At 39.6% G+C, this 22,508-nt stretch overlaps 1 protein-coding gene across 7 annotated transcripts in view; it reads right to left on the bottom strand.

Annotated features, from left to right (window-relative positions):
- ARID1B (AT-rich interaction domain 1B) overlaps nt 1–22,508 on the bottom strand; it is a 347,057-nt gene that overhangs the window by 72,236 nt on the left and 252,313 nt on the right. For all 7 annotated transcript variants that reach the window (XM_067293600.1, XM_067293595.1, XM_013958989.2 and 4 more), the window contains one exon: nt 14,513–14,602. In XM_067293600.1, the coding sequence (XP_067149701.1) occupies nt 14,513–14,602 (90 nt within the window). The remainder of the gene's footprint in view (nt 1–14,512; nt 14,603–22,508) is intronic.

The raw sequence follows: 22,508 nt of genomic DNA, 5'->3' as shown, positions 1-22,508 counted from the left end.
TGAAAGGAAGATTGGGGGAAAAAAAAAAAAGGAAGGAAAGAGAGGCAAAAACAAGTGATGAAGAGAGTGAAAGGAGAAGGGAAAAAAAAGGCAGAAACAGAATTCTTCCAAAGTGTCAGAATATCTTCCCAATGGTTAGTATCAAACATGACATCGTACTGAACATTCAATGCATGATTAATGAAGACAAGTAACACAGTTCCCAGACTTTATTTTTTTTTGGTGCTACATACAGACATATGATCAAACTAGTAACTGCAAACAATGCTGCAGCTGCAGGGACTAGCCCGCCGCCCATGGAGCCTGCTGGGCGCTGCAGACAGCGGGCACTTCCCAGACCTCTCTGTGGGAACCGTGGTTCCGAAAAACCTCACCTGGAACTTGCAAGCACAAATTTCTGATCGTAGCACTGCTGCCGCTGACATCCTAAGTGAGACCGGGTGAACAACCTTCCCACCTCCCTGCGTGTCAGCTTCCCCGTTTGTAACCCAGTGACAAAGCATTTACAAAAGGGGACAATATCTGTGAGTTCTACCAAAGAAAAGTGGTAGGTGTTTTACTGCAAATCAGGCTTGAGTCCAAAAAAACGCAAACAAAATTTTAATCCCTCCACAAGCCTTCGGTATATAACATATTTCTCCATCCACAAAAACCCTATCAAGGAGACAGTAAGGTCCATGTCAATAAGCTCAAAAATGGGAGCAAAGATGGTTTAACACCCCCTTTTGCCCCGGAGTTCTTCTGTGCCATAAGCAGTCCTACTCACAATACGCTAAAATTGTAACAACTGCAAATTTTGGTAGTATAAGCAAATAATATTTTTGATCTTTGTGCAAGCCCTAGACAACTGATTTGATCACATTAGAACTGTAAAATCAGAGCTTGAAACCTGGTCTAGAGGAAGCGGAACAACATGCACTGGAGTACAACAAGCCAAGTAACTGAAGATGAAATGGTGGCTTGAAAACTGGTAAATACTGATTGGAAAACTCCACACTTTTGTAAAGGAGAACTCAAATGACCCTCTCCCTTTAATTTTATTTTGAAACAGACCCCTCTATTTTAAAAATAGTTCTACTCTATACACAAATCTTTTCACAAAGCCTATGGTCAGAAGACAGTACTGTAACTAATTTAAAAACCTAATACAATAGTATGTCTGTATGAAAAAAAAAGTTCACATTCCAGACACACATATACAATATATATCACACTCATGGGATCCATTTAAATGAAAAATTTTGTACTGGTCACACTAAGTTTTTATTATAAAGATAGTAATCTTACTACTCTATCTAGAAAGGATGTAAAGGTTTTCTGTTCACTACGGGCCTTTTAATCTATATGAGATAACTTTCCAAACATTGTGTTAGTGACAAATAGTATTCGGCCCAGTTATTAGCACAGGCAGTACTTTTCTGAATACCTCAAGGATGGATGACAATTGAAGGGCTATCGTTTGTATCAGCTGCAACGATTCCCAGTACTGGTGCAGGGGAACTGCTAGTTGAGGAGTCTAAAGGAGAACGGGGACCTAAGTTTCAGCTAGCTCTGCTGCTGTCAGAAGGGCTCCCAAAGAGACTGCAATAATAAGTGAAGTAAATATTTCCATTCAAAAGACCTCTTCTTCAGGAAACTTGTTTCACTTTTGTGATGCTGTGGAGCTGACTGCGTGCCTACATGTATAGTCATGAATAAAACACTGGGACCTGGTGTGGTCACCTAGCCTGGAGAGTGGGGTGGCATGCTTGTGTCCATACAGCTAAACCTTCCCACTCAATCGTGGTAGTTTTATCCATACAACTGTTGTGCGCAGTCCCTTGGTGCTGCCTCATCCATGCCCTGGGCTCTGCCTCAGGGAGCGCTTGTACACACTGGCCAAACCCACGCCATGGGGCATGCTGAAAACTAAGCCATAGAGATAACTGTGGGACGCTGCTCGAACTCGTGCTCTGGCCTTAGTTAACAGAGATGTAGCAAGGAGGTTTTGGGCCTTTGATTAACACAAAGAAGAGAACAGAATCTTTAACAGTTTTTGACGTGAGGCACAAGGTTTATCATCTCAAAGGGTATGAGGTCCTTCTCAAATGAGTTTGGCTTTGCTGTCTTCTCTTGAGCATGGAAAGGAAAAAATTATGGAAAAAAGGAAGCTTAAAATCCAGGAAAAACATTCATGCCATATTATCTTCTATTATTATCTGTCAGATAATTTGAAGTACAGTCTTAAAACAGGATATGCTCCAACTTCTTTTCAGAGAACAGAGGAGTCATTTCAGTTATAAATGTGATGTGGAGAAGAAGGTAAGATCAGGTCCTTAATGTGATCTAGATTCCCTCAGAACAAGGAGTCGTCTGTTCTGATCTACCTTATAGAGAGCACAGTAACCCTTCAGAAATCAGTGCAGGAGTCTGAGGTGCTTCAAATGTTTGCAGGAAGCTCAGATGTCTTAGAAACAAAACAGAGTTCATAGTCAAGATGTTAACTTTCTTGCATCAAAAAGAGAAAACAACATCAACTCTAGAAATCTTATCAGAAATGAAAGAGAGCAGATGGCATTCATTCATTTCTCCTTATTTACTCACATTTTCCCTAGTGTTCAACTTCATTTTATAACCGATACAAAAAGAAATAAATTTTTTTTCCAGAAAATTAGATCTAAGATAAAGTTGGCTTTTGTAAAGAAAGGAAGTAGGATTACATTAGAACTGCACTGGAGTTAGGGCAGTGGAATGATTAAATAGCTAGACTGCATCTGACATGTCTACCTGTGTGACAATGGTTTTCTTTTCTTGTTTTGTATATTTAAAACACTGCTAGGAAACAGCCATGAGTTAAGTCTTTAAAAATTGCAATGGCAACATGCTCATCAGTGAACAGATCTACTCCCTTCCCTTATTATTAGTGATAAAAGAGGTGCAGATGATGCTTTATTTGCCATCACAACAAGATATTACTTACCAAGAAAACACTTGAGTGGAATTTGGCAAACTAAGCTATTTCAGGAGCAGCTGAATAAAGTGAAGCTGTCAGAAGTATACTCTTATGTTTTATAGTTATTTTTTATACTATATTTATATCCCTAAATTGGGATTTTATTAAATCCCAATTAATGCTGCAGAGTCATCTTTGCATTTTTAAGTTACAAATGAAACAGTAGCATACTATTAACAATTAGTACACTATTATAACTATAATAAAATGTTTGTACATTCAAACAGAACATACATACAATGTTTCAGAATTGTCCAGTAGCAGCAGATTTTCTTCCTTCTTTTTAGCAAAATACAGAGAAAAAATACAAGACGGGTAATGTCTTATGATATTTATGTTATAAATATTCTCCCTTGAGAAAGGAATAGGCAATATGAACTTTACATTGTTCTATACATCATTAACATATGTAGATAATATATATCCCATAACTAATATCATATATGATGTCTTTGTAAAAACATTTAAAAATCTTATATTCCCTTTATGCATACATATACATAAACCGGATTAACAACAGTAAATTACTAGAGCTTCATGAACTAATGCACCAGGGTTCTTAAATCACATTTGGTCATCACAATGACCAACACAAAATCCTCTGGTTGCTGAATACTATCTACTCATCACTGACCAATTTATGAAAGAGCCCCTCTGAATGCGCTGGGTGTTGCTATAAAATCTGAAATGGATTCTTCTGGTATTTTAAAGTCTTGGCTTGAATATGAAAAGGCTTTTCCAGGAAAGCAGGAGCTCAAACACAAAGGAAGACACTGCAAAGTAATAAGTTATTGTGTATCAGCTGATAGACAGTAACTGTCTACTGGCACACATTTAACCCACAGTCAATGAGAGGTCTTTTGATTCGGCTAGGAGTATTTCATCGATTTTCATGAATGAATTAAGCCTGAAAACACATGGAACACTTATGCATTTTAAGCTGAGAAAAACTTTGGAGTTTACAGGGATAGCAGATCATCATTAAAGGAGTCCACAAACTACACATTTGATAAAAAAAAAAAAAAAAAAAAAAGAGGAAAGATACAACTTGCAATGGTACTTTGCAAAAAAGAACATAGGTGGGGAAAAATATCAGGCTATTGCTCTTTTTAGAAAGGTATGCTCAGTGAAAGAGCATGGGATCAAAACAACGGAGAAACTCTTCCGAGTAGAGAATAGGAAAATTCCTCTTGTTCTACGGCAGAAGCTAAAGAAGGGAGCTAGACAGGCTCATTACTCTGTAAATCATGGAGTGAGAAAAGCAGAAACAGATTGGATGCATTTGCTAATCAGCAAATAATTAGAGAAAAATAACACAAAATTCTCTGCTCACAAATCAGCTTAAAAGAATTAAACAAGTATGTGAGAAGAGAATATTTTCCACTAACTATAAATGAAAAAACCTGGGGGAAAATCACGAATTTCCAGTGCTTGGTAAGTTAGCAAGGCACTAGCAAGTACCCTTGAGAAAAAAGAGCAAATGTTTGCAGAGCCCTGACACTACTTTTGGCAGACATTCCTTCCTCTAACTGCCACGGGGGTTGTACTCAGCATCCCATGATTTTCAGCAGAGATGCAACAGAATTGAGATGGATCTAGAGCAGCAACTCCCAAATGTAGCTTGTTCATGGGTAAAATGACACTGGGTCAGAAGTGGTAGGGCTAAACAAACAAAAAAGCATATTCTGTGTAGTGGATATAACAAACTTAAGTAATGTGTTAACAGTGCAGGATGCTGAGGAAGATCACAGTTAGACTGAAACTATCACTCGCCTGCTCACTTCAGGGGAGGTGATTTAGATATCGAAAAAATCTGAGCAGTCAAAAGATTTTCTGCAAGTCTAAACAAGTAACAGCACTGAAGAAAATGGGGAAGGCTTGGCCCATGTACCAAAATGTAACCCAAGTCAAACGTGAAACCACGTGGGTGACATAAGAAAACTGGCCTCTAGAGCAAGTAGTAGGAAGGATGATGTACTTGCTTTCCTGAAGATGGCCTTACTACAATATGCCCAGCTGGACGGGTGATGGTACAAATGAAATCTACTTCTGTCATACATGGAACATCTAACTTAGTAATACACAGTAAAGGGTCATGGCTTGGTGAGCATGAGGAGATTAGTTTACAGCGAAAACCTGTTTTACAGGATGCAAATGCTTATTCTCACTATTCCTGTCCCGTTAATAGGCTGGTAGAAAAACATTCCAAATAAATAAAAAACCTTCTCAAACTCATGGCAAACAAGATTTTGATCCATGTTTAGCACAGCTAAGGTTCTGCACTGCACCAGTAAAATATATTGAGACGGCTCTGGTATGAACCCATTAGAGACATCTCAAGAAGCAGTCCTGGGCACTGGTAATACTCAGGTGCTGAGTACAGCAGAGCTCTGTCCATACCCTTGCTACTGAATGAACACTTTGTGCTGCTGACAGCAACTCACTCAGCTGAAGGGTGGCAACATTAAGGAATGCATTGAGAACACTGAAAAAGGAAAAATTAGTCTTATTCATTAGCCTCTAACAAGAAGGCTAACAACCTTCTTGATGATAAATTTTTTAATCTTATAGAAGCTGATAGACTTTAAAATCCTCACTTCTTTTCCCACTCACAATCTATTTTATAAACAACTCTGAGGAGTTTCTAGAAGAAAGTTCTTTGTTGCTGCTCCATTAACTGTGAAAAAATCTAATTTCTACATAGAGCTCTTTCTTCCACCCCCATAAAGCCTTGCCTTCTTCTCCAAGTGCATCATGGTGTCACTAAAATATCCTAAGTTTTCTGGGGCAGAGTAACAGGCAACATGCTTCCCCCTTGCTACCTGGACAATTTATTTTCATGTTGGCGTCTGCTAGCATCTACAGAATGACTGCCTCATTTCTTCACACCCATTTGATAATGATGTTTCTCTGCATATGTGAAACAGGAGCTGTGGAAAACATCACTGTAGCAAGATCAGTGCTTCCTGCAAGGAGCACCAAGGTATTTTTCCTCTTCACTAAGGGATCAACATTCCATTTAAGAAAGGGTAATGGGTTGGTTTTATTTATTTTTTATAAATATTTTCTTATTATGCTTAATATCTATCTTACAGTATCTTCACCGTTTATTTGTCTGACTGTTTCTCTTCACAATGAGGATAGCTTTGGGGAAGATGGAAACTAATGATCTAGCTAAGGTTTTAACTCAGATCCCCTAGTGTTTCACCAGCTGTGCTATTAGGTTAACCAGCTGAATCTCTTCTGCTTCTCTCTCTGATATTACAAAACCCTGTCTATGTATAGCATGCAATTATGTTTAAATTTTTCCCACCCCTAAACCTCCCTCAGCTACTGCCTGGCCTTGAAACTCATATAATCTATTATTGATGAATTAGAATCTGGGAAAGGATCAGACAGATTACCCAGATGGTAGTGGGGGAAGACATATCCAACCTTTCCTAATGCAAATCTTGCCTAATGCTCTCTGATGTAAATTCTAAGTGCAGTACTGAGGGCAGACAGAAGCAAAGACATTTGCAGAGATGTTGATGCACAGAGGCAAAAAAACCCTTGCTAATCCACTATCTTACACATAATTTGTTACCATAACATGCCCGGTGCAGATGCTTTTGCTTTGAGAATCAGGTAATGGCAAATTGCAGTATGAAAACACCCCAGAACAGCCCCTCACACACACACAGCCCCCTAAACCAAATCCTTAGTTTCACTGGGGAGTTTGGAAATTAATCTGAGCAGCAACATGAAAAATCTGAGGAGTCTGTCTGCTTTATACAATCAACATTTGTCTAAGTTTCCCTAATAACATGCATACTTATGAAAATCATGCAGGAGAGCAAAGAAGGAACAGCATTTTTCAACATGTAATGTGCAAGGCCTGCAGGCTTAATGGTCTAAATTTCAGGTTTGAAAAATTTAACCTCTCTGGAGACTCCTGTTCAAAGGTTCCATGGATCAACTCAGATCTTCCTTTTTGTTAAGTAAATATATTGAATACCATAAGATATATATGGATTTTGTGGACAAGACTAACATACACAGTGTGTCTTTTCTTTCACATATGTAAAATAAAACATAATATTTTTCATAAATACAAAATTAGCATGCTGTCCTCGGTCCCAAAATGTCTTCATCTCAGCCTTACTTTACCAGGAGTTACCATCTAACTGACTCTTCCCTTCCTTGATTTGCAGCTGTTCCCTGACAAATGTTTATTCTACAGCCTTTTAGGATCTTTTGGGATGGAAAGAACTATCCCAATGTTAGCTATTATTATATACATTACTATATAGATCTCTGCTCACTGTCCTATATATTAACTTAAAAAGACATAAAGGATCTTAGATTAGAAGTTCTTTATTTTTAGAAAAGCTTCATGAGAAGGTTAGCTTAGGTACTGAGGGAGTAGGCTGTCTTTGAAATTATGGTGCTGTTAAACAGGCGGACCACAAGCAGCCCCCAGTTTATAGGCCATGATGGGAAGCTATCCCAGGGACAGTGATCGTACTCAATAACTTTACAGTAAGCCTGGTGACAGGAACATTGACTGTCACTTTGTCAAGTTCTTCATCAATGACTGCTTGCGGCTTATTTCACTCCCCGAGCCCAGAGGCAAAGAATTTGAAGGCTGTCTAATGGAGTCAGTGGAAACTTTTCTATTGAGAAGTCTTTGCGCTAGCAACTGCATAAACTCTCTCAGAATAATTCAATTCTACTCCCTAATCTCAAAAAGAGAATCCCCGATTTAGTTTAAAAAATGAAATAAAGATTCATCCCCAAGTATAACTAGATTTAACATCAGCAAGAAGAAAGCAATGACCAGCTGCTAGTATACAATATTTGCTTGGGAGACTTGACTCTAGGTTTTGATTGTACAGATATTATTATCTACTTGAAATCCTACTTCTGCAGGTTTGCTCTGTCCTAGAGTGGCTTACCACATGTGAATCATACTCTTTCCTCTTTCAGCTCTTTTTGCAAATGGTCAATATTGCTGTATATTTAGTGCATCCCAAAACTAATCAGACCAACCTAAGGCTTAGGCTGGTTGGTGTATGTATGAAATCCAAATATAGTCTGAAACTAACCTCCTGAAATGGCAACTGATTCCTTTAAGAATTAATGTGGTTAGGCAAAGTAACATCATATCAAATATTTTAAAGTAAGAAAAGCAACTGTCTTCCTTTAATGCCTGTGAGACAAACTGGTGCAAAACTATTCACTCCCATGGCTCAAAATGAAAACCAGTAACCTTTTATCACATAGATCTTGATTACTTATCATAAAATAGACATATTGTAAGCTTTTTTGCTATGCATTGGTACATGATGTAGCACAATATGCGCAGGTACATGAATAGGGCTCTTGGGTGCTACTGCAACAAAAATATCAGAGAAAATAGTTTGTGTAAATTTTAACAAAGCTACTCATCAGGCCAACACTACATTTCAAATAAGAGGAAAATTAAACATCATACTTATGTCCAACTTAAACCCAAAGGACTTTTGCAATCAAGGTAAAAATGCAGTTGTAAAAAATAATGATGGCCTCATCCTCTTAAAGGCTGTTGATAAATACAGTACTTACTAAATTGAGAAGCTAACATAACTTTCTGAGCCCCCAAAGAAGTTCAGTTCAAGCTTCTGTTGTACAGCTCTGCCTATGCATACAGATCAGCTCTATATGTTCCTGTACATCCTTTAGAAGAAATGGAGATGGGAGTGCTGGTTTGGTCTATAATGTGACTCGATGAAAGAGAGATGTTTTACAGAGCTATCCTTGACATGAAGCAACTTCTCCTAAAGATGTGCGATAGTTTCAATTAAAACCCGTTTCTTCTCCTCTCATGACACACTTCTCTGGCTGTCCAGGGCACAATTCATCTAACTCCAGTTTCCTGGGCATGAGGAATTATTTCCCAACCTGGCATGGCACTCCTGCATACCAGCTTGAGTCAGCGCCTCTTTACTGACCCACCTGGAGAACGCTATGTGCAGAAGAGGCACTCAAACATACCTGTGGCTTTGCACTCAGTGCATGTCTCAAGCATCTTTTTTTAAGAGCCTGAAACACTTCAGTCTACATCAAATAAACTTATTACCAAGTCTGATTTAACCTTAAGTGGTGTCGTCATTAACATGGCAAGCAGAAGAATTTTAATGACAAGAATCATTTTATTCTCTAGCTGCTCAGTGCTCTGCATAGATCCCCAAATGAGAGCAAAAACGTAATCGCAGGGAAAAAGTCTTTAAGATCTAAAAGCAAACTATGGTATCTTTTTATTGCAATAAGAATTCTTTGATCTATTTTCTTCCTTCTGGTTTCTTTTTTTAAGAAGAAAATTTCAGGGAACAGAATCACTATCATCAGATGTCAGTATTAAGCCATGAATCTGATCAGGAAATTTAGGGGCAAATTCCCAGATTGGTATTCTCTGTCTTCCAAATAAGCACAAATGTTTCTAGTTTGTTAAAAGAAAATATGTGACAGTGAAATTTGTGTGATGACTGTGTACAAATAATCACACGTACAAAAAAAGTTAAAGGGGAGAAAAATACCTACATGAAATCTAATGGGCAAATTAGGAAATTGTAGTTAGAGAAATTCAGATGCTACTTAGTGTCGTAGGGAAGCACAAAGAGAACATCAAAATGCCTGATCACATCCCATCTGTTACTACCTCTTGCCGGATAACATCTCGGCTGCCAAAAAAGCCATTTAAATTTACTACATTGCAGCTACCGATATATATCACTTCTATGAAGATCTAATACTAAATAAGAACTAGATTTGGAGATAAAGCTTACAAGCAGTTGTGTCAAATAGATCCAAATTTTGCTTAGTACAACACCTGTATTCTTACAAGCCTGCAGTTTCTTACTCCTGTCCTTGTTTGTGATATGTTTTTTAACAGAGCTTACAACTGTACAAAATCCTCAAAAGCTGGATCATGTAAATGAAAGAAAGAAATAAAGCTAGAGTGGAAAAAATGATTTTTTTTATTTTTATTTTTTAAAGGGGTACTGGGAGGGGGGTGACAGAGAAGAGGAAGGCTGCTATTCAACAATTTTGGAGGTGCTTACTCACAGCACTTTCCACACAGATCTGACAGGCACAGAATGGTGCCATGAAACTGCCTCCAGCAATGGAATACATTTTCCAGCACATCACAGCAGCTGCAGCGGCATCAGTTTTGCTTACAATCCATGTCCAAACAGAAAAGTTCTCAGTGGTCCTATTTCAGCATATCTCAAGGACTAATTAAATCCTCATTACTATCTTCTAATTATTCCAGTGTTCTGGGATTTCACTGAGCAAGTCCCCAATGGTGCATTAGATGAAAAGGGTTAAATAACCTGTGTTGATTTTGAGACTCCAGATCTATTTCAGACCTTTAGCATATCATCAGCATTATCATGAATATTTAACTACGCACCGCTGTGAAAATTATAAGGGGAAAACAATTTAAGATTTTTTTAAAAATTAATTCTGACCCATATATATTTGCACTAATAAATAAGGCTTATTTAAGTATCCTCATTATGAGAGTGCTTGCTACAGTAATAACATCATTAACTGTTTCCATTAAGTTCAACGGTTTTCAGGAGCTCCCAATTTACTATTTTAATATAAAAAAGACTGAAATTTGACATGCACGTATCCAGCTTGATAAGCATGAAAAATATTACTTAAAAGAAGGTAAGTTTTGTATGCTTTTTCAACATTAGGGAAGGAACCATTCATTTCTGCTGGAGTGAAAGTGTCTGTTTCAACATTATGGTGACACACATTCTCCTACTGGTGTTCACATAGGTGAGTATTCACACACACAGATGGACACCAGGTTACAAAAGTAAGAGCAGGAGTATAAGCTAATGGCTGGGGACAGAAGCCCTTCACACTGCAGTTCAGGAAGCAGACTTAGGAGGTCAGTTTGGGTATGCTAAGTTTATATTTAATCAATACAAATAACTTGGAACCCATGATGCAGTTTTGGCTACTGCATCCTCAAAGTGCTGTTTCCAAAACCCAGATAAGAATAAGTGGACACCATTAAAAAAAGGGACTCAAACAACTGCGTACCTCTATTATTTGCAAAAGGGGTATGACAGGCATGGTACCACTGCTTCACCATCTTTGAAGGCTGATGTAACTAGTTTGTAAAAAGCTTTGACTTCAATAAATAAGGAAACCCCCAAACTCTACTTTTGGTCAGAGTAAAGAAAAATCTGGAGTAGCTGTATGAGGAAAAAAAGAGCAAAACATGCATCCTCTGCCCCCCAAAAGTACAGTAAGTTTCAGTGACTAGTTCAGTAGTCATGGCTCCATTTTCATGTAAAACCCCCAAGTAATGATAATTTGCTGGCATTCAGCAGCAGTTAAATGCATGCATAGGTGAACCTGCAGGCCTGCTCCTGCTACCCCAGGGGACTCCTAATGCCAATCCTGCACAGCCTGCGCCCTCGATCTCCACAGCTCCGACTTCTCCAGTCTGTTGAGTTATATGGGGCTTATTTCCAAGTACCAGTACTTTCAAAGACATGTGATCTGAGACACAGGTTATGCACATAAAAATACATGCTATTTTGTACAGCCTATTTAAAAAATGCGTTGATAAAACTGAAAAAGTTTCATTGACTGGATATGTAACAGAATTAATTGATTACTGAATCTGTAATGAGAACAGAAGTGGACTACGTACAATACTATCTTACATTTATACTAAGCCAGATCCAAATGTACTACAAAGATTAATTATTAAAAAAAAAGTAACTATTTTTAAGCTAGCACTACACAAAGTATGAAATAAGCTATATAAAAAGTAAGCTGAAGAGCACAGAAAATCCAGCCCCCCAAGAAATTCCTATTATTGTGCGTATGTACATATGTTACCACCCTCCTCCTCCCACACACAGAATGTACATATAAAAATATGCTCATTGCTTCGTACTGCACTGTATGACAGGGGATGTATAGCCTCAGGCCGGCAAACATAAGAAATCTCAGCTGGGTGCTGAGTAACCATGGAAAGTAGGATAAAACATAATCAAACACTTTCATAATAAAATAAATAAGTGTAAATGTAATGGTTCAGTGTAGTGGATGTTTAGCATCCAGAAGTGCTACAGCTTAGCCCTCACCTGTCAATCAAGCTTCATAATATTTGATAAATAACATTTCATTCAAGTATAGAGAGAAGAGGATTCTACTCATGAAACTGTAAGTAGCCTTTTGTTCATTCAGTACTCTCTCTAAACAAGGAAAGAAATGTTATATAAAGCATTAAAAAAAAACACATTGCCTTATCCTATGGAGGGTCTCTGGGTTTTCTGTTTTCTCTTTTTTTGTTTTTTTGCTAGAAAGTGTATCAGTAAGCCAAGTCTTTAAATTACTGTAACAGATGCCTGTGGATCAGGTGTCCTCAGCAGCAACGATTTTCTGCTCAGGTTTTTATCAGTAAATGACAAGCACCTTCCCTTTGAGTCCCCATCACTCCCCCTCCTTCCTTTCTCCAAGTTCAGTGGAAACCAGTTCAAGCAAGCAAAGGAATCAACTAACGTAACAGCCTTTTTAAAAGGTGAAGTTTTCCATTTCAAAGGAGCCTCTAATCAATGACAGGGCGCAAAAGGGAATGCACGCATGTTTATGCGTGTAGAGTACAGACTTCAGAGAAGCTTTGGGGAACATGTTCTGCAAAATCAATATGACCTAGCTAGTTACAAATTTCATATCTGCTGCATGAAACAAATGGACTTCTTATACAAGCTGGGTCACAAGGATCATGCGTAGAATACCAGAAGCCTCCATTTACAATAAAACAGAAAACAAAACATTTTGTACATGAATAGGGCAAAAATTACTATAACGTTCCCAAACACATTTCTTCTAAGAACAAACCCACAAGTTTCATCGCCATATAGGAAGAACCAGGCCAAATACACCTGTAAATTTTCAGTTCCTCACTGTTCTTGTTTTACTTTGCAGTTACAGCAGCTGTCTTCTCTGTTTTACTTCTGAATACCTCCCTACCTCCCCAAACGCACACTGGCACTCAGTTTCCCTCTACAGCACCAAAGAATAGGTTCAAGCCTCACAATTAGAGTCAGAGCACCCTAACCTATCCCCCAAAGCCTGACGAGGCACATATACTGCAGAAATAATTATTACTGGGCAGTGTCACATTCTGGGCCGTGACCCAATCATGCCAGGCAATGAACACATCTTTCTGAGATGCTTGGGTCTCCCAAGCCTCGCTCTGATCCACTCCTACTGTCTTGTGACATGCTGCCCTGTAAAACATAATAAAGTTGTATTGGGTATTGAGGTCATCCTTTTTTCATCAAACATGTACATTATTCTAAATAGTTTTAAAGAGAAAATAAGTCCACGTGCTAACAACTATGTATAAAGAATGACCTGAAAAGGAAAAACAAGAAATGAGTCGCATAGAATTCTGTGTTTAATGTTCCCATTAATCAGCCTTTAAAGAAGAGGTGACACTCAACACAGAAAAAATAGCAAAAACTAAGAATCTTTTTTCCCTCTCTGTGAATCCTCTTAGTTCCTTCTGGATGCTGTCCCAGAAATTTGTCATTTTGTGAGCTCAACTTGTTTCACTGTGAGAAAACTTCTAGTATTTATGGTATCCCCATATGGTGCTACTTGAAATATTTTTGGTACCACGACATTTTAGGAGGGGTATTTCATAAATAACTCCATGTTTATCAGAGTTATCATGTGCCTGTTTTGCGAACTTGTTGCTGGCACATGTTAACCACTGCATGGACAGGATGGCTAGTTAACAGCAGTTTATCATACAGTCATGCAAAAAGGGCATGATAATTATCCTTCTTGGGCTAGGGAGGAAGGAGGGAAAATGGAAAGGTCTTAAAGTTTATAAACAGCAACATTAAGAGAAAAATTCTCTATTTATTTTGGTGAACATTTGCTAGGAAACACACTTTTAGAACAGTGCCGTTGCCTGCAAGGTTTTCCCTTGTAAGATTTCCAAATCTTTGAAATGTTTGACCTAAATAATTGATTCGCTTTAAAGATATTTTTATGTCTGGAACTGGCCAGGGGACTAGCTATCGTGTTCATGCAAAGACATCAGACACAAGGGAGTTTTGAAAACAGTAGTAAAACTGCAGTAGTACTGTAAAACTGTAGGTCGTACTGTTTCTATAGTACTTTCTACAGATCTTGAACTCCAAGCTAGACAACGAAAAGTTGAATTCTCTAGGACATGATTCAAGTATTTACAGCAAACCGCTTTTATAATTTGGGTATTCACTGTACTTTAAGAGAGCCCTTGTTTCCAATTATATTTTGGTAAAAACCTGCTATTCAATCGCTCTTTCCCCAGAAAAGGAAACCCCCAGAGCCTTTTACAACACAAATTGTCATTATCTTCCCTGGGAAAAGAAAAGACATACCAGGAAATCTCACATTGGTAATATGCAACTTAAAATGATGGCTGCATTTGGCACCAACTAAAAAAAGACCCAACACCTAACAAACCTCGATCCTGTGGCATTGGTGACTGGCTCAAAGCAGGGTGGGAGCTGGATTCTGGCTGGCTGCCAGGAGGCTGTGGTGGCATCTGACTGCCTGTAACACACAGAGAAAAAAGGGAAAATAGACTTGCTTTTAACATTGCAATGTACAAAACCAAGCCTTGCTGCATTTTTGAACCACTCAACATCAAAGAAAGTACCAGCTGTATAAGTTAAAGACGGAGCTCAACAGGTCTAGCTTTTTTCAGGTTCTCTTTCTTTTTCCTTTTTTCTTTTTTGAAACCCACGGAGGAAACATACATAAACATATTTAGCAACAGGCATGGCAAAACGTTCAATTTTGTATTGAGCGAGTTCCCAACCTCACCAACATGATCCAATTTATAGCTGCAAATCTCCTGACACATATTTTTGTTAGAGTTTAACAAAATCCAAGTCTGCTGAACAATAGGGCTCATCCTGCCGAGCTTAAGCTGGCCTCCAGCCAGGCAGACATGGACTGCTGCCAACAATATTACCAATGAAAAATTCGGTCAATACAAAAATGACTAACAACAACGGTTTAAAAAATATTTCAATGAATCAGTGGTTTAATGTTATTTGAATGTCCATGTAGAATATAGGCATAAAGAATAATACGTAGGTGCATGCGGTAAGTGAGGCATATATGAAAGAGATCAGACAGAGGAGGGGTATCTTTCTTATTCAAATACAGGCAAAGGGAAGATATTTGCTTATTAAAATATCCATCCAGAACAGCCCCACTTTTATGGCTTGGTTCAAAAGACACCCACACAGTTTATCCACCCGAAGAAGAAGAATAGCACAGATAACGCTGTCTGTGAGGCTTACGGCACTAAATCTTCCCTTTCAGTATTACTACCTAGTAAAGCAGGTGCTTATTGTACTCATGAAAGACACCAGAAAGTCACTTCGCCAGGGCCCGATTCAACGCAGTGTCCAGCCCAGGGATCCCCGCAGCCACCCAGGCACTGTCACAGGATGGCAACTGCCTCGTGCCAAGCGAGTGACCGCCATGGCCCAAGCAGGGGTGAGAGCGAGACCGAGATGTCTCCTGGGACTTCTGCTCGCTGCTGGTTTTGAGACGTGTCTGCTCTTGACAGCCAAAGCAGTTTGAAGACCACCTCAGGTTAGGCAGCAAATATATATTTTAGGCATTTAGGCACTGTAGTGACGAGCACGGTATAAATAGCAGCAGACAGATTTATATCCCTTATCCTCAGAAACTGCTCAGATTGTTTTCCGTTTAAAAGAAATGGAAAGAATAAAAACACATGAAATAGATTTGTGCCTGCTGAGAATGAAAATCATTTCCTCTTGCTTAGCAGCCACCCTTTTTTAATGGTTCAAGTGAAAACCCTGTGGTTATTTCTGGAGCTGCAAGCACAGCTGAAGGAGAGCCAGCAGGGGTTGCTCTTTCTTTAGAGCTAGGAAGTGCCCAAACAGAAACAAACCGAGGAGTGAATGTGCCTCCTCTGCCCTATCCCCCGCCCAGCCTCCACGCAGCTAGCTGTGGCCCTTCTGAACACCGACTCTAACAAAATCAGAGATTTACAAAGAACGTGGAAATCAGACCCATGAAACGCAAAATATAATGCCTGCCTCGCTATTTGGATTAGGTGCTTTTGCGCTCAAAGACGTGGCAGTCACCATTGCTACGAGCAGCCGTGACACAAGAGTCTCTGCGCATGTGAATGCTGGGCTGGAGGCAGAATTTCTCCTCCACAAGCCCACACGTGACGCTCCACGCCGGAGGCTTTGGGAGCCACAGCCCGTCTACGAACTCCGAGGCACACAGCAATAATACACAGGCTCATGTTTTGATGGCACCCAAGATTGGGCTGCAGCAAGACAGTAAGCGCCTACATTATAATGAACGCTTTCTGCCTGACCGGCTGGGTTCCATGCCTCAAGCCCGTGAGCAAACAGTAATTCCACGTTAACACGGGGCATGGCCACTTCCACTGCGCGTGCCTGAGGCACCACCACTGGACACAATAGTTCGAGTAAACCTGAACCATTTTTTTCTGAAAACCATTGAAGAGTCCATAAACGGTTTAAAAAAACAAATAAAGGCAGGGGTACTGCTGATTGCATCGCACGGCTCCTAGTGGAACCTCCTTTACGTTGAGATTTGGCAAACTCTTTGAGAGATGTTAATATTGCATGGAGGATCTATGCTAGACACCGTATTTTGAACGTACTTACACAAAAAATTTTTATTTTCACATGATGACAACTTCGACTTTCTGGCAGAAGCCTTATCCTGCCCATGCAGATGTGCAAGCACAGACAGGGAAAGTTAAACTCTACAATTGTAAAGGCATGACGTAGTACAAAGAAATCATCTTCATCTGCATCCTTAGGGAATACAAACAGTACAAAGCAGTTCTGAAAATTCATTGAAATTCTCAGCCTCTGTAAAAATTTACACTATCTTATTAATTCATGGTTTAAAGTTTAGTTTTCATTTTTTCTCCTTTATTAAAAAAACTTTAAACCAGATTTTGTCTGTTTCACAAAAGCAAACAACTTCACAGAGGAGTAGACCACCACCGAGCATGTTCAGACAAGTAATGAACTTACAACAGAAGTATCTGTTGTGCTAATTATTAGTGGGTGCTACAGATCACTGTGGTGCTGCGCACGCAAGGTGCTACACAAAAATATTTCGAGTTGAACTGTCATTTTATCCTTAAAAGCGATCTGAAAGGTAAAAGAGATTAAGCACCCAGACACCTTTCAAGACTTGCACTGAACTCTTAATTTAGGTATTTAACTCCTATTGATTGGGAGTTGATGACAGTACTTTTAAAAGCCTTTGAAGATCCTGTCTGTCATGCTTTTCAGGTCTCTTTGTCATAAAAAGAAGTGACCTTAAAGACTGTTCATTTCTCTCCTTTAAATAATGTTAATCCTCCTCCTTTTAAATCAGTATTTTAGTTGGTATTCTTGGAAGCCATTTTTGATAATACATTATCAGATTTTTGTATTGTATTATGGAAGGAAAACTTCCATGAAAGCAAACAACCTCTGAGGTTTTTTAAACATTAATTCTATAGATATTTTAGAGAAAAATAACCAAGTGTTTTTTTTTTTTTTAAATGACAGACTACTGGCTCCTTTGACCCAATGATACACAGATGCAAGTTTAAGCACGAGGACCTTTTCCCATGTTTTGTATAATACTGTTGCCACATTGGTGAGATATTACATATGTCAAAACTTATGCAAAGTGAACACTATGGATATTTCGCAATATTTTAATTATGCAAAATCACAGCAAATAGGATAACGTGTGTTAAAAGGATAGACACTGCCACACTAGTTCTCTTACCTAGATTTAACACAGGAACAAGAAATACAGTACAAATCAGGATTATTATGCAGTGTAGTGTGAAAAGCAAAGTACATAAAAATGTTCTAAGGAGTAGGTGGTTGGTATATGCACAGTAAACAATATTAAAATTCATATAGGTATCTTTTAAACTTAGTTGTTAAAAACTACCAAACCCAGCAGTGTACCTTTCTGTTAAATCTGTTAAAAAAAAAAAGGGGGGGGTGGAGTCAGTTGAAGAGGTGAAAGAATTTCAAATGCTTAACAACACAGTTATAAAATGGTTTTCTATTTTTTTAATTATGGCAGAAACGCTTTTAAACATTGTGCATGAGACTTCAAAAATCTATACTTGAAACAGAAGAGTCTGCATTGAATCTTTGGGAAAGATGGACTGAACAAAGTTGGCACATGCCTTTTATACTGAAAAGGCACTAAATGGTGATTGCATTATGACTATAACCATGAAATCTGCAGTTAAAGTGTAAAAAGTAAATTCCTCAGAGCCAACATAGCAAGAAAGAGCAGACCTTTGATATCCTGCTGAGGAGGGGTCCTCATGATGAATTATGGCCCAAATCAGTAACGTTTGGAAACACACTGAGGGCTCCCTGTTCCCATCAATGTAATGACACTGGAGGATGCTCAGCAGCTGTGCTGGTCAGACAATACCTCACAGGATTGTGCCTATACAATTGATTCATGAAAGCACTTCGGTGATAACAGGCTCCCCCTGGGAAATTACTAGTTAAGGAAGGAAGGAGGGATATCGGTGCAAGAATTTTAAGATGAGTGAGGAGCTGGGAGCTGGGAAATGGGAGGGGGGAGGACTGACCACAGACTGTGCTGAAAGGGGAACATTAGGCTGGAGGAAAGTCAAAAGTTAAAGACTGTGTGAGTTGTTTTGGGGACAATTCTCAATCTAATTTACTGTTTTCTTTAACGTTTCTGGCACAAGAATTAGGAATAGATTTATGACATTTGTTGATCACAAAGCAGAGAAGCACAGTCAATACAGAAGATGATCCAAATACTATCTAGGAAACTAGATCATGTTGTGGGCTGGAGTAACAAAAATGCAAAAGTATACAGACCAGAAACAGGCCTTTTCTAAATGAAAAGCTATGGGGTTATCAGTTAGAAATGGGAGAAGAACAGGAAGAAAAATCTGACTATATCCGTTGATATTTATTATATTATATAACTAACCATTTGATGTCACCCTGAATCAGACAAATGTAATATTAGGATGAATTAGGAGAATTATTTCCAGCATAGGTAAGGAAACATAATGCCATTGCTAATGTGTCATTGGTGAGCCCTCAAACCCCCAGACCAAAAAAGCCTAATGCTAACTAGAATGGGAACAGAGAACGGCCATGAGCATGACATTACAGGGGACTGAAAGCGCATGGTTTGTTTAGCCTGGCAAAAATTAAAGCTGTTATTTTGTGCTTGCTTTTTAAAAATATATTTATGGCTACATATTAGGGAGGAAAAAGAGCACAAAGTCAGTAAAACTGAAGAGAATGTTTAGGTTGATAATCAAACCATTACTGGAATTAGAAACAACTTCCTTTTTAGGAATAATGAGGTCCAGGAAAATCTAGCGAGTATTAAGATGAAATCTGACAGAATAATGGGATTATAACGCATGGTTGATGTGACAGTAAAGGCTTATAGACCGGAAGGGATGTTCTGGGTCTTAGATTCCTGTGTTAGAAATGAAACATCATAAACTGGCTTCTATATGGGATTGTTTTAAATGAGCTTTTCAGGAAGCTGGAAGCGAGTGGCAAGTGACCTCAAAGGAGAGAAACGATTCTGTAGGTTGGCATAAAGGGAAACTGGTCAGGTGGTTTATGTTACCTCTTCCAGCTCACAGAGCCTGTGGCCCCCATAAGAAGAAAGACTATTTTCTTCCTTAATTTATGCACTGTAACTAAGATTCCTTTTGTATCAGCAGTATTCTTAAATGACTTACTCATCTAAACGAAAAGCAAGGGTGGCCTGCATATCCTCCAAGTTAAGTCATGCAAAGTAATAAAACCTCCCTCCTATGCACACATTGACCTGAGCACAGATACAGTGACATGGGGACCCTTCCCGATGTTCAGATCCGTACCATGGCTGCCTGCGCGGGCTGGAGCAGCAGCCCGGCCCTGCTGAGCGACGCCGGCAGTGCCCTTGAGCCCAGCTCCCTGGCTCTGCGCGGCACCACACGGCAGCAAATAACCCTGCTCCGGCAACAGCGGTGCTGCCGGCGATCCCGCGTTGCCGGTCCCCACCTCTTCCGACGTTTGCTCCCGACACCTGCGCTAACCTGGGCCGAGCCTCCCGGGAGGGGAGCAAGTGGCGGCAGTTCAGCCCTCAGTGACGCCAGGCTGCCTTTGCAGGGACACCGAGGCACGTGAGGCGACTGCTACGTCCCTCCTGGGGTCCCACCTCGAGGCCCAGGTGGACGGGGACGCGGCTCCTCCTCGTGCCCATTTACCTGCAGGCTGCGCGGCTTGCTGAAGGACACGTCCCACGTGGCCGATTTGTTGGGCCACAGCAACGCAAAGCAGCTCTGAACATCTCCCATCCGTCAGCTTAAGCCATACTTACGGATGCGCCACATTGCAGAAAGTTAACAATATAAAGCGGGCCTCGCCCTGAATTTCCATATTGCCTCTTTAAACAAACGTATCACTCTCCAAAGACACAGGTTTCTCTAATGTGGATGAATGTCACTCACAATCCATGTAAAATCATCAAAAGGTAAAAACTTCTTTTGCTTATCATGAAAGAAAATAATTCTCAGACTGCTAATCCTTAAAATTTACACTCCACGTCCTTTTTCATATTTGTACTACATTCACCATATCAAGGACTGGGTTGAGAGTTAAGATCCATAGATGTCACCATAGCTTAAGTGCTAAATTATTGTAAAATCTGCTGTAAAAAATGCAATACTAAGTTAAGGTGTCCTGCATAACCTTAGTTCTGTTTTTCTTTTGCACATATGCAACAGCCTAAACATCTTAATTCATGATTATAAGTTACCTGTTTGACATGATATAACATTTCATTCAAGGCACAGATGATGCTGACAGGCAGAGGTTGCTATTCAATGTTTTGTTTCATCTTCATTATTCAACGTGTGGTCCCGAGGTATTACTTATGGGACTCCGTCCAAATGTCACCCTCACTACAGAATAATTCATTATATTATGGATTTTTCTAAAGGACTAAGTGGCTGAAACTGGGGTCTGCCAAATGAGAGATCCAAGTTTTATTCCCAGGTTGTGTAACCTCTGAATAAGCTATGAAGACTTTTAACAAATATTGAGGTCCATAAAGTGAAGGAATTGTCAGTACTGCCTAAACCGACAGTGGGTTGAGCGTCAAGTCGCAGGAAAGCAAATATTGCCCAAGGTCAAAGCCCCCTTTGCTGTGGAAGGGAAGGGGGGCAGCAGCAGCCCTGGGGCCGGGGGTCTCCTTGGCCTCTGCCCCACCCAGAGGTCACCTCTGCAGCTGGTCTGCAGTTAAGCACCACAGCAGCACAGAGAGGTTTTTCAGGGATTTTTGGCAACCAGCCTGAAGCAAGCTGTCGATGGAAATTTTCCAAAGGCTGCGACTCATCCAAATATGAATGGATTTTCAGTAGGCCACAGAAATCACCTGCCTGCCTGAGAGCTATTCCTCTCCGACAAATTTCAAAATCCTGCTGTGCGCCAGGAAGCACTAGAGCTCCTCAAAATTAAGGACAAATGATTTATTTATTTATATAACTGAAGGCATAAGTCAGTCTAAATCTAGGGATCACTGCTTCTCTATCCTCAATAACACCCATCCCAGATCTGTAATTTGACTTTACAGTTATGAGAAGTTTCATTTTAGGGGATCAATTTCTTTCTACTTTCACCTCTGCCTAACTCCACGTTCATTTAACGCATTATTTCCATTAAACTCAGGAGAGTTCACAGCACATGATATTTCTGCTGGAGGCCAATCCAGAATCATACAGCCCAGGATAGCAACCAGTTAAATCTTTTCTAATCCCTGCATTCAGAAACAGTGGCTCACAGAGAGTGGAATGCAGGAACTGAATAGAGCAGGCAAGCTCATATTTCTCTCACCAGGCCAAATTAATAAAAACAAAACCTGATTTCTCCTTCTCATTTTCCTATTCTTCCTCCTCCCCAATATTTTTCCTCTTTCAAACATTTTTTTTTTGTTTGAGAAGCTTAATATTTGGCTGCCTTCTGAAGAAATGGGCACAGTGACAGATGAAAGACTATTCATCGTATAATTCAGAATAGGAAGAAAATCGACTGCTGTGCATTTAAGATTCTAACAACCTTGCAATTTTGTATAGTCGTTTTCCCCAACCCGTTCTTTTGAAGAAATCTGCTTTTATTCTGTTAATAACTAACCACAGTTGCAGCAGCATGGATCCGATTAGCAGTTCTTACGGTACAAAGGAGAAGGGTGTGGGGGGAGGCTGTGAACAGGGTTGCCAATTTGTCCACCTGGGTCCCCAGGAGAAATATTAGATGAGGCGCTTGCTCCTTTTTTTCCACTCGCTCACTGCTCCATACTGGACAGACCTCTTCAAAGCTCAGCCACTGATGACTTCTTCTTCTTCTTTTTTTTTTAA

This window comes from Apteryx mantelli, chromosome 3 (assembly GCF_036417845.1).
Source record: "Apteryx mantelli isolate bAptMan1 chromosome 3, bAptMan1.hap1, whole genome shotgun sequence".
In the NCBI taxonomy this organism is placed as follows: domain Eukaryota; kingdom Metazoa; phylum Chordata; class Aves; order Apterygiformes; family Apterygidae; genus Apteryx; species Apteryx mantelli.
The sequence above is the reverse complement of the archived record's forward strand: the minus strand, read 5'-3'. Positions and strand labels throughout refer to the sequence as shown.